The sequence below is a fragment of the Lactuca sativa genome, chromosome 9, assembly GCF_002870075.4.
Source record: "Lactuca sativa cultivar Salinas chromosome 9, Lsat_Salinas_v11, whole genome shotgun sequence".
NCBI lineage: Eukaryota > Viridiplantae > Streptophyta > Magnoliopsida > Asterales > Asteraceae > Lactuca > Lactuca sativa.
In genome coordinates, this window is record NC_056631.2 from 202,646,710 (window position 1) to 202,659,936 (window position 13,227).

At 34.2% G+C, this 13,227-nt stretch overlaps 1 protein-coding gene across 1 annotated transcript; it reads left to right on the forward strand.

Moving 5' to 3' along the window:
* The first annotated feature begins 5,818 nt into the window (after window positions 1–5,818).
* On the forward strand, window positions 5,819–8,483 carry LOC111903170 (CBS domain-containing protein CBSX1, chloroplastic). The gene is made up of 8 exons (XM_023898955.3): window positions 5,819–6,239; window positions 6,995–7,082; window positions 7,168–7,232; window positions 7,311–7,359; window positions 7,729–7,781; window positions 7,884–7,999; window positions 8,094–8,151; window positions 8,228–8,483. The coding sequence occupies exons 1-8, from the start codon at window positions 6,036–6,038 to the stop codon at window positions 8,306–8,308; spliced, it is 714 nt and encodes a 237-aa protein (XP_023754723.1). The 5' UTR covers window positions 5,819–6,035; the 3' UTR covers window positions 8,309–8,483.
* The last annotated feature ends 4,744 nt before the right edge of the window (window positions 8,484–13,227 follow it).

Consider the following 13,227-nt stretch of genomic DNA (forward strand, 5'->3'; position numbering starts at 1 on the left):
TTTGAAAAGATATTAGGCTATGAGGCATACAAGTCCCATAACCCCACTGCACTGTGACCACACCATTAATTAAATTTGAAACACAACATTTTATATTTTTGTAGTGATTTTGGTTAGGCCTGACAATCGTGTCGTGTTTGGGTTGACGTGTCAAAATATGTTAACCCAAACACGACCCATTTAAATAAACAGGTCACGGGTTGGCGGGTTTGGAACATAAACCCATATATGACCCACCAACCCATTTATTTATACGGGTTCACAGGTTGGCAGGTTCGTGGGTCAGATTTCAAAAATAAAATTGACAATTAAACATGAATAAATTCTTGATGGTTGATGAAAACATATCTGAATTTTAGACATTTAAGTCTTAAATATCCAAATTAAAATTAAAAACATTCATAGAAACATGTTACAAACTTAGCCTTACAGATTACGACTTACAATCTTAGATCATCCACTACGAGTCAAAATGTCAAAAATCAAATGGTCTATGAATCAATGATATATGTTATATAAAACTTACTAAATATTAACACTTGATACATAAATACATTTAAAAATAAAATAAAATTTTTATTAAAAATATAAACGAGTTGGCGGGTCAACCCGTTTATTTTTTGAGAAACCCATATATGACTCGTTTAATAAACGGGTTGGCGGGTTAGCGGGTTGACGTGTTGAAAAACTCAACTCAAACCCATTTATTTCGTGTCGTGTTGCGGGTTGTGTCGCGGATCGTGTCGAGAATTCTCAGCCCTAATTGTGGTGTTTCTGCCGAATGCAACTTTACAATTTCTAAGATAAGTGTTTGTAATTTGACCTTCTCGTGTAAGTGTTTCGGCCTTGTATGAGAGAATTCAAATTCATTTTTTTAAAAGAAAAGTTAAAATATAAATTTTATGTTTTTTATACTTAAAAATTATAGGGCCACTATATTTTTGCAGAACACTTGTGAAAATAAGTGTGGAATTACAACAATTTCGCAGCAAAAATGTATTTTAGTAGGAAGCCCACCTAGCTCTTTTGGGTCAACTAGGCATGCAAAAACCGGTTTTTTTTATGAACCGCACCGGTTCAGAAAACCGGTTCGGTTCAGGTCCAAGTAGTCAAAACCGGTTCACGTCCAAACCGGTTCGGTTTCAAAAATATCCGAACATATGTAAACCGGTTCAGCAAAAACCGGTTCAGAAAACCGGTTCAAAAATAGGTTCAAAAACCGGTCCAAAAAACGGTTCAAAAACGGTTCAAAACCGGTTCGACGCAAATAAGCTTTTCTAATTTTTTTTTTTGTTTTTTGGCTAATAAGTGTAAAATAGAAATGAATTTTTTTTTTTGTTTAGAGTATAAAACACTAGATTGTCTTGAAAACAATTTTTTTTTTGGCTTCAAAGTAGGTGGTTTGGGGGATTAGGAAGGCAAAGGCTTATAAGCCTTACATATATACATACACATACACGTCCATATGGACCATGTCCAAAAGGTTTTTTTTTTTTTTCATTGTTTAATAATATACATATCTTTTCATGTATTAACTTTTTTTTTTGTTTTAAATTTGATGTTTGTGTATATGTAGTAAAACATAATGTACAACTTGAATCAACACATTTTTTGGAGTAATTTTCAACATTTTTTTCATTTTTTTTGTTTTTTTTATATTGGAAATACATAATACAACTTCAAACATAAAAACACAAAACATTCAAATTGTCAAACTAATACATCTTCAAACATAAAATCACAAAACATCCAAATTTTTTGTTGTTTTTGTTTTTTTATTTGTCATCCGCCATGTCGTTGCGTAATCCTCTCTCATACTCGATCTCTTCTAGGGTGAGTGGTACCGACATTCCCATCGCTACTTCTTCCTCATGTACTCGTGCTTCGGCATGCAACGATGTGCCTTCTAGTACTTCAATGTCTTGTATCCTTTCCACGCCATCAAGGTAGCGTTTCAAGCAAATGCACACTTCCACCGACAAAGGGGTTAGTTTTGTTCTTCTTGTTGATATTACCCTGCCACTAACAGAAAAAGCCGATTCCGAAGCTACCATAGAAGCTTGGGAGCTTAGTAGATCACGGGCCATAGCGGCTAGAATCGGAAATTGGGTTTCCTTTCCTTTCCACTAAGCCAAGATATCAAAATTTTCAAACTCTTGAATACTCATTTGAGACAAGAAATCGGAACCAATGTACCTCCCGAGCTCGCTACTTGGGGTGTTAGACCGAGCTCGTTTGGAATTTTCATTCCTCAAAGTATTATAAAACCTAATTGTTTCGTTATTTTTGTGAGAAGTGGATCCGGATGCCCCCGTATTTTGCATCATGTCATGAATGTTTGTTGAACCATATTTTGTTAAATAAACTTCAAACAAATTTTGAAAAACTTTGTTAAATTTTGAAACTTCCTTTGGTGCATAATCCATGTCATCATCCATTAAACCCAAATCGTAACAAATATTTTCAATTAAAGTCTCAACCCCCCAAACATTTAGAGCCGGATTCAAAGCGGCGGAACAAGTAATAATGGGAGACATTTCTTGAAAATATTTTTTTAACTTTGCTTTCATCGGTTTCATCATATTAGCAAACATTATGCTCCTCATTTCAAACTCATTTATTTTCGCACACATTAAAAAAATTTGGTTTAAAACTAAACAACTTGTAGGATAATAAACACCCGATAAAAAAGTAGTTGCTTTTTTAAAAACATCAAGCATGTCCGTAACAAGTTTGATAGTATCCCAACTTGATTATGGATAAGCCGTAACCTTATTACGGTCCGCAAGGTTGTCATGGAACATTTTTAAAGTATCTTTTTGACGTAAGGCACATTCAAACATTTTGCAAGTGGAGTTCAATACAATCACGTCTAATAGAAGTACGACTCACATGGCAATATCGTGGTTGGAGAGTATATTGGATGAGTGAAGTCAATCGTTTGTTGTCGAAGTGGTCAAAAGGCAAACATTCTTGAATCACGAACTTCGCCATCCTATCCCGAACTTTACTCAAATCGTAACTCCACAATGTTACATCATTCGCCATTGTTGTTTGAATGTCCCGGCCCAAATTTCACCGCAGGGCATCTTTTGGTCATATGAGTTTTCATTGTCGAATTCTCTTCTTCATTAAAAAAAGCACCACATTTCTTGCATCGCGCTCTTTTTGTACCGTTCGACATTACACACAAATCATAGTTGCACCAAATAACCGGATTTCTATTTGTTTCTTTGATGCTAACAACAGTAGGATTGTTTGATGAATCCCCAACACCAATGGAAGCCGAATCCAATGTTTGAATTAAGCTGGTTTTTTAAACTAAGAGAGGTTTTTTGAGGAATGGTTAAGGTAAAGTGGAGACCTAAACATCTAATACATATATATACTATAAGGAATGGTTAATATGGTCAAAAAAGAGCCAAATTCGGGTCCTTAACAGCCTCAAACGGCTATATAGCCGTTAGGAAAAGACAAAAAAACGGTAACATTTCAAAACCGGTTCAAACCGGTTCGGAAAACCGGATCATCACCGGTTCAAAAACCGGATAAAAAAAACCGGTTCCAAACCGGTCTCAAAGCGAAAATGGGCGAATTGGTTGGATTGGTCGGATCGGTTCACATGCGGTCCGGTTCTTGATTGAACCGGTTCAGGCCTAAACCGGTTTCTGGTTCAGAGACCGGTTCGGTTCCTGAACCGGTTTTTTTTGTACACGCCTAGGGTCAACCACTAATATTTGGCTATATGTTTGGAATATGATTATGACTTACGAGTTTAGACTAAATTTGTCTTTTTTTTTTCTTTAAACAAAAACATGTGACAGATAGAAATGAATTTAATAAGACAATCTATATGCATATATAAATGTCAAAATATAACTTGTTGAAAAAATTGCAAGAATGGTCCTATGGTATGTCAAAACTAGCAAGTTTGGTACAAACAAGTTTTGACTCGCAAGGGTGGTCCAAAAGTTTTATTTTGTTGCAAGTTTGGTCCAAAATTTTTGAAACTTTTTAAAATGATGGATTTACCCTTGGTATTTCCCTTTTAATTTTTTTTATTGTGTAAATAAAAAAAATACTTCCCTCCCTCCCTTCCTCTCCCTCTCTCTCTTTATCTCTCTCTCTCTCTAACACCAAGAAAGTCAAGGTTGCCGCTTTTTTGTTTTCTTTGATCAATCTTCTGCTATTCATCCACCCCTCCATTTACCAACTTTTACTATCTTTGTGGTCTTGGGATTTTAAAGGAAACTCATTTAATCTTGTTAAACAATTGATGTTCTAGCTCTTTGAAACGAGGGTTTGCAAGCTTAAGCAAGTGATTATCCGTCATCGTTTAGGGTTTTAGTCGCCCGTCTCTCTCCTTTTTCGGCAATGTTGTTACAACTCTAAAACAAGGCTTTGCAAGCTAAAACAAGAAGGACAACTCCACCCTTTTTCCTCTTACCTGCAGATCGACTTCGATATGCCGCTGTAAGCCCTAGCAACTAGAAACCACCAGCCCATCTACTGGTTTATCGCTCTGTCGCCAGAAAACCTCATAAGAATCGATTGCCATAGTTACAAGAAACATGAACGACCATGTTCTAGGGTATGAATTCAGGTGAATATGCATCGATTTTTTGATTTCTTTCATATCGCTACAGTTGCTGGAAAGATAAACGCCACAAGAAATCCCTCAGATCGCTACATCCCCATCTTCGATCACATCTCCGACGACTGTTCTCCTTCTTCGCCGCCATCACTTAACCTTCGTTGCCTCTCCTTATTCTCTGATGTTGGAGAAGAAGGTGATGAGATGGATTGGGTTTTTGTTGTCATTTATTGCCCTAATTCAATTTTATGGTTTTATTAACGTGTTTATATGGTTTGATACATACTTGTTTAAGATTATCTTCAATTTCTAGGTTTTTTCATATATAGAATTTTCGGTGTGTTTAAGTTTTGTGTTTTTTCATGTGTTCATCCATATTTTTTTTTCATATATAGAATTTTGGTGGTTGTTTAGGTGAAGATCAACCCTACATCTACAAAAATCGATTTTAGGTTTATGGTTCACATCAGAAATCGATTCAAATTAAGATTAGGTTTTAGAAATTATTTTTTAGAGGATGTTTGCTGAGAAGGAAATATAGAGATAATGGTGTGAGTTCGTTGAAGAAGATGGAACCATGATGATTTTTTTTTTATTTTTTTTATTATTTTTTTAGAGATGAGTGGTGATTTTTGTTGGTTTCTTATCTGTTACAATGCCAGATATGCAGATGGAGATGGAGGTGGCGGAAGATGCTCTTGAGTTCATGAAGATGTTCTTGAATTTATGATTATGTTCTTGGGTGTTTATCGAAGACAAACTCAGAGAGAGAGAGAGAGAGAGAGAGAGAGAGAGAGAGAGAGAGAGAGAGAGAGAGAGAGAGAGAGAGAGAGAGAGAGAGAGAGAGAGAGAGAGAGAGAGAGAGAGAGAGAGAGAGAGATGTATTTTATTTTTGTTTATTTTTAATTATTTTATTTATTGTAATAAAAAAATAGAAAATAAAATAATAAGGAGCAAAATCGTATTTACAAAAAAATTCAAACCAAATCGGATAAATTTACAAAAAAATGAAATAAAAAAACAAAATTGCAAGAAAATGAAACTTTTGGACAGTTTAATTTTGACTTACCACAAACCATTCTTGCAATTTTTTCTAACTTGTTACATTAAAACAAGATCAACAATTCTTACATTTTTATTCTTTCTTGTGGTTCTTTTGCAGATTGTATATATAATATTGTGATATAATCATGAACCAAAGAAACTTTTGTTGTTTGGCGGTTTGAATTTTCAGCGACCTAATTGGAGGCTTTCACTGTCGATAGGTGTCCACCTTCACCACGGAAACGCATCCAATTCTCTGTTCAAACCCCACTTTACTTTCACACCTTCAGCGCACATAATGTGACTCTCTCTCTCTCTCTCTCTCTCTCTCTCTCTCTCTCTCTCTCTCTGTGACACAATTACACACGCAATTTCTCTTTGATTCGCGAAATTTCTAATGGACTCGATCATCCTACCGGCGGGCTGTATTTCCGGCGTTGTATCCGCTGCAGGAGATCGTCGTCGAATACCGTGTACAACCTCAAAGACTAGCGTGCGGCAATTTCTCTCTACTCGTTCGTTACCACGGTTCTCCGATCGCGATCATAGCCGTTTGGCTGCCATTCATTCTGTCGCTGCTGATAAGACTAATTCCACGCCTGTAAGGATGATGTTTGTTGTAGTTTTTTACCCGGAATTTGTTTATGTGTAAATGTGATGTCGTTGTCAGCTTTACCTTTCAGATCTGATATGCAAATTAAAAGTGACTTGTAGTTTCTGTTTTATTTTATAGTGAATGATTTGTGTCAGGTGCTATAGAGTCTGTATGAAGAGCGATTTCATTCATTAAAGTCTTTTTCAATCGTTTTCGCATTACTTTCATGTCTCTGTGCAATACGCTGGCCATTCTTGCTTTTACTTGAGATATTATCTTCTCTGTAATAGTGAACGACAGGGAACTTTAACCAGATGTATTACAAGCTTACATGATTCTCGAAAATGAACCAAAATTGGTTACAAACCTACAACACCTAGAATTTGTAGCAGTTGTGAAGCAACTTTTACAGCTCTAGAATTTGTAGCAAGGGATCCTCACTTCAAAACTAAATCACAGAGCTTTGATTAAATGGTGATCTTCACTTCAAAACTAAATAACAGAGCTTTGATTAAATAGTATGTTAGATGCTGAAGTTTTCTGTAAATTTGAATATGCTTGTTACTTCTATACCTAATATTTTAACACTTCATCTCCATAAACATGCATCTTACTAGCTATTTTATATGACAGACTCTAGTAGGCTGATTGTTAGTAGATGAGATGATTTTAGCCTGTTAAGAGAAGAGTTAACAAACTTGTTCTACATGTCACGTCAACATAATTCTTTCTTTGATATGTTTCATTACATCAATTTGCAGACAAGAGATGGAACATATACAGTTGCTGATTTTATGACAAGAAAGGCCAACTTACTTGTGGTAGAACCAACAACTACAGTTGATAAGGGTATGCATAATGATAATTTCAAAGTTTTGCTATGGAAATTTACAGGTTAAACATTTCATCTCATTTTTATGTTCTATATCAACAGCATTAGAGATTCTTGTGGAGAAAAGAATCACAGGCTTTCCAGTGGTTGATGCTGATTGGAATTTGGTATGTCATGTCCTTCATATCTCCATCTTTTTTTTAGCTTGACTTATCATTACTTTTTCTCTTTCTAAATGTCTTCAGGTTGGTGTCGTTTCAGATTATGACTTGTTAGCGCTTGATTCAATATCAGGTACTATTTTTATTATTAAGAACTGTTTCTTCTTGACTTAATCTGGACATAATGACTTAATGGGTTAAGCCAAAAAAAAACTAAGTTTAATATACTAAGACACTTGACCTTTTACCTATTTGCCCCTCTTTTTCCCCCCAACTCCTTTTGCATTAAAATCGATGAGTAACCTAAAACTTGTTTTCTAGAATATAAGGGTAAAATGGTCATTTAGTCTCGTTCAGACGATTTGTTTAGTTTAGAAAAGAAACAGACACATACTCATTACCCATTCAACCACTTTAAGTATCCATGTGAATGATGATTTATATTTTTATTTTTTGTTTTATGATTTTGATTTGTTTGAACTTTTTTTTTTTTGTTTTTCAGGTGGTAGTCACAGTGACACAAGCTTGTTTCCTGATGTGGATAGTTCTTGGAAAGTATGTCAAAAATCCTTAATTTTCAAGATTCATATGACACTTTTGTTTTATTTTTGTTCTTGATTTATTATATAAAATATAACACATTTGTTTTATTTAAAGACATTCAATGAGATTCAAAAACTACTTGGTAAAACTGATGGAAAAGTTGTGGGAGATTTAATGACACCTGCTCCACTTGTAGTTCATGACACCACAAATCTTGAAGAAGCTGTAAGGTATTAATCACTCTTAATTTTTCTTTCCAATTAAATTTGGTATTTATTTTTTTAATTTTTTTTGTTTTAACTATAATGATTTTTATAAAAATAGGTTGTTGCTTGAAACAAAATACCGTAGGCTGCCAGTAGTCGATGATAATGGGAAACTGGTGAGATTTTATAAACAATAAATATTTATTGAAGGACTTTATTTATTTATTTATTTGTTGTGATTTTGATAAATAGGTTGGACTTATTACAAGGGGAGATGTTGTTAGGGCTGCTCTTCAGATAAAACATGATATTAAGAAAATGCAATCAGAGTGAAAAAGATTATTATTTGGTCATTTGTGAATCAGCATTAAGCAACATGATGAGGTATTTTGATAGGTAGATATGGTAAATATAGACATTTTTTTGGACAATTGTATTCCTAATTATTTTATTATACAGTATATAATAGTTCAGTTAAAAAAAAAAGAGTTTTGGCGACTTTTCTTCAGTGGTTTTGATTTTCTTGTTGAATAATGATTGTTTGGTTTGCTTCTGTTTTTCAATTTGAATTTAATGACGACATACTTTCTTAGGCTTTTGAGTTTTGGAGAGATGCCATTTTGAGACTATTTTCCTTAATTTTGGGCACATTTTTAGTTATGTGTTTTGAAAGTGTAGTTAGGAATTAGCATTATTTTGATTATAGTTGGTTGATTTGATTTAATTTTTTATTAATTGTTTTCTTAAACTACTAGGAGTCGCATGGTTAACTTATTATAAAGAAAAAATTGCAAATATAGTAAAATATCTTAATTACTTTGTGGAAAATAGCTAAATAAAACCAATATTACAAATTTAGCCATCAAAATTGCAGATGGATTAAGCCTATCTGCGAATTTAGCAAGCCATCTGCGAACGTATATGTCTTTAAAACACAACTGTGCTTCAGCGACTTATATGTTTGCAGATGAGTTCTTTTTTAGTTTTTTTGATTTTTTTTTCGTATAAATATCCCATATCAAACTAAAATCGCAGATGAACTTAGTTCATCTGCGATTTCCTCTCCAGTCCACCTGTGATTTTGTGTTTCTTTTTACTCCGAAATTAATAGGGATTGACTACGAAACAACCTTATTATATATAAAGTTTTCTAAAGATATAACGACTAAAATGATAATTTTTTGCAAAATTATCACTTATTATATATGAAGTCAAAATTAAAAAAAAAAAAATTAAACAAAATTGCAGGTGGACCGGAGAGGAAATCACAGATGAACTAATATGATTTTAGTCTGATATGTTGGTATTTATATGGAAAAAATAATAAAAAAAAACTAAAAAAAATATTTGCGAACGTACAAGTCGCTAAAGCATGGATATGCTTTAGTGACTTGTACGTTCGTAGATGGCTTGCTAAAATCGCAGATGGACTTAATCCATCTGCGATTTTGATGGCTAAACTTTTAATTTGAGGTTTTTTTTTGCTATTTTCCACAAATTAATTAAGATATTTTGAATTATTTAGATGACATGTTTTTGGAAAGAATGAAATCTACAATTGGAGTATGAAGATGTTTTCTTGTTGAGATAGAATGGAATATGGTATTGTTTGGTTTGAAAGTAAATTATATAATATGACAAAAATATAATTTTATTGATTTTTTGTAATTTATTATTATTTTTAATAAAAATGATAAAAAAAAATTTCATTTAATTAAACTTTGCCCGTTAAAGCCTATGTTTTTTTTATTGAATTTGCACATATTGTAGAAAGAAAAAGAATAGAGTTTTTCAAAACAAAATATAAGATTCCATTTTTTATAAAAAAATAAACAATGATATCTTACTTAGGGCGAGATTTAGGGTCGCTTATTCAGGAATTGGATCCATATTCGAAGAGTTAAAGCTAGAAAAAAAAAATATGTACAAATGTGTGTGGGCTTGAACACGTGTGAATGTGTATGATGTGGGTGTGGGTGTGAGTACGTGTAAATGTATGGGCACATGTATGAAGGCAGCGTAAGGTAGGTTTAAGTATAAGGGTGGGGGTGAGGTAGGGGTAGATGTGGGCATGAGTGTTGTGTCACCATAAGCTTTTTTTTTGTGTGTGTGTGTATGTGTGTGATATATATATATATATATATATATATATATATATATATATATATATATATATATATATATATATATATATATATATATATATATATAGAGAGAGAGAGAGAGAGAGAGAGAGAGAGAGAGAGAGAGAGAGAGAGAGATATGACATATATGGGTGGGTGAGTAGGGGATGGGTGGGAGCGGGGTAGGGACATAAGGAATGAAATTTGTTTTGATTTTAATAAAAAAATTATAAATTTTTTCATTTTAATAAATTGTGGTTAAATCAAAGAGGTGGTGTGAAGAATTTTTTTTTTCTTTCTAATAAGACATAAGGAATCTAAAATCTTTGCCCTTAGCCCACAAATGACAAATTCCTTCAAACGCAGAACTTAATGGAATTTAAAGAAATTCAGTTCCTCTGACTTTGTCAACCAAACACATTTTTACTATAATTTACATTTAATCATTCGACAAATGACAAATTTCTTCAAACGTAGAACTTAATGGAATTTAAAGAAATTTTGTTCCTTTGACTTTGTCAACCAAACATATTTTTACTATAATTTACATTAAATCATTCAAATACCGTGAACAAAACCACACTTATTTTAGTTCATGACGAACCTGATAACTTTCTAGCTTTTTTTCGATGAATGTGCTACTTGTTCTTGATTTTATTGTTAGTGCTTGTTGGTAATTATTCTATAGCTAACCTAATTTACATATTATTTTCTCCTTTAGTTGCTACAAGTCAATCAATTCTATAGAGATACATACAAATCAAACTAATAATCATGTTAAGCTATCCCTTTTTACGCATTAATTTGTGATTTAGTTGTGAGAAATTAATCAATTTTCTAGATAAACATACAAATCACACAAATCATCATGCTAACCGAACCCAACTTAACTCACAACATTCATTTTTCATGTTATACAATCAAATCAAACAAATAATACTAATTTCTCCTCCAGTTTCAATAAAGAAACCAATCTCACATACATATCTTGTTAAATGTGACTTGAACTTTTGGAGCATCTGGTTTCAACGGAGCATCTTGAATATGATGGCACTCCTGGTTATGATGGCATTCCTCGAATGTGATGGCAATCTTCGGGATGGAGTATCTAAAAGAAGACTGGAGCATCAGAAGAAGTTACATGCATAGGAGGTGCCACCAAGTGACAAGGTGCAACTCAATGGCACTTGATGTGTTGTCACGACACATCGAAGAAGTACCATGCACGTGAGGTTCACTAAGTGACAACGTGTCACTCAATGTCACTTGATGCGATGTCAAGACACCTCGAATAAGTGTCATGTACTCTGGTGCCACTAAATGAAAAGAGGTGCCACTCAATGAAGTTTGATGTTCCATTGGTGCCTTGCTCGTGCCAACAAAATGTTTCTCAAGGATGAAGGTTCCAGAAGCAGCAACATGGTGGATTGTTATTGGTTTACATCTTTCATGGGCCTGTGGATTAATGGGCTTGGCCTATTAGGGTTTTAGGTCTGATCCCTAGTTTATAAATAGGGATGCATGTTAGTAATTTGTTTTGTGTCTTTTGTGTCCTTAATGAGTAGGTCGAATCTATGATGGTTATACTTGTAATCTCTGTTTGAGAACTCTATGAATAAGAATAGTCCCTCCTGCCAATGGACGTAGGTTACCTTGATTAAACCATGTGAATACTATGTCTTTGTGTGCTTTTAGTTTCGTGTGTTATCCATACTACTTCCTAACAAAGGTCATCAGAGCTTGCTAAGTGGCATCATATCTATTCTGATTCTTGACAAGTGTCATATGATTTCTTAACAAGTGATATCAGAGTTGTGGTTGGTGTTATGTTGATTGAATATGGCATCTCACAAATTCGATACATTAAAATTAAATGGTTCAAATGATTCACTTTAGGGAAGGTAAATGTGAAGGCTCTTCTAGGTCAACAAGGATGTGCAACGACATTGGACAGAGAAGAGAAAATTCCAAAGGACATGCAGCCTAACAAGGAGGTAGATATTCTGGCAAGAGCACATATCATTGTTCTGTTGAATTTGACAGATAAAGTACCGAGAGGTCGTGGATCAAACGAGTGCATCTGAGATTTGTGAGAAATTGTGTGACAAGTATCAAAACAATTCTCTAACAAACAGGTTGTATTAGATGCAACGTTTTTTGTTCAAGTAAATTTTTATGAAGGGACAATGGTGAGGTTTTGACTATATGTACAACAAGTTATGTTGATGCTGGGATCTTGGACTCAGGAGCATCATATCAAATAAATTATAATTGTGACTGGTTTGACTCCTTTAAAGAGTGGAATGATATGGTCAAGATGGGTGATGATGGTGTAACATCCCAACTCCCAGGTATAAAATTTAATTAATTTATATTCATTTTAACAGGGCAACTCGACGAGTTGGAGGCCCCAACTCGTTGAGTAGAAATTTAGATAGGCGCGCGGGTATTAGAGTCAACTGGATGAGTTGGAGGACCCAACTCGACGAGTAGGAGCTGAGCGAGAAAACCCTAATTTCCAGGGTTTGCACCCTATTTAAAGGAACTTAAGCTCTCTATTCCGCCTCCCTTATCACCTTAGCACCCTGAGAGAAACCCTAATCGAGCTATTATCATCTATGAGAGATAGAGGCTAAGAGTGTGTGTTTTGGTGCATTTATTGAAGGATCTTGAGGAGTAAAAGGCTTGGAACAAGAAGGAGTCTTTGAATCCGACATTCTTTCAGTGTTAGCAGCCATTTGGAGGTAAAAATCCACTATCTTGACCACTTGAGTGCTAGATCTCTCAATTAGAGAGTTCAGGGTTATTTTATCATTTCCTTGACTCATTAGTGATTTTGAGCATGTGTTAAAGATGAGACTTCATATCTGGACAATAATAGTTCCCTTAAGCCTAAATATTCAAGCTTTATCAAGCTTTAGCCAACTTCCATGCCTTAAACCCCTTTGCTGAGCTTTGTGTTGGCAAACTTAGCCCTAGATGCCATGTATGGATGTAAAGCTTGAAACTTTACGTGGTATTTCAGCCTTAGAATGCTAGATCTAGAGTTTGGGGCCTTAGTCTCGCTTAAAAGTGTCTAAATGAGTGATTGAGCTGAAGGAACTCGACGAGTTGGTTAGTGTTTTCCCC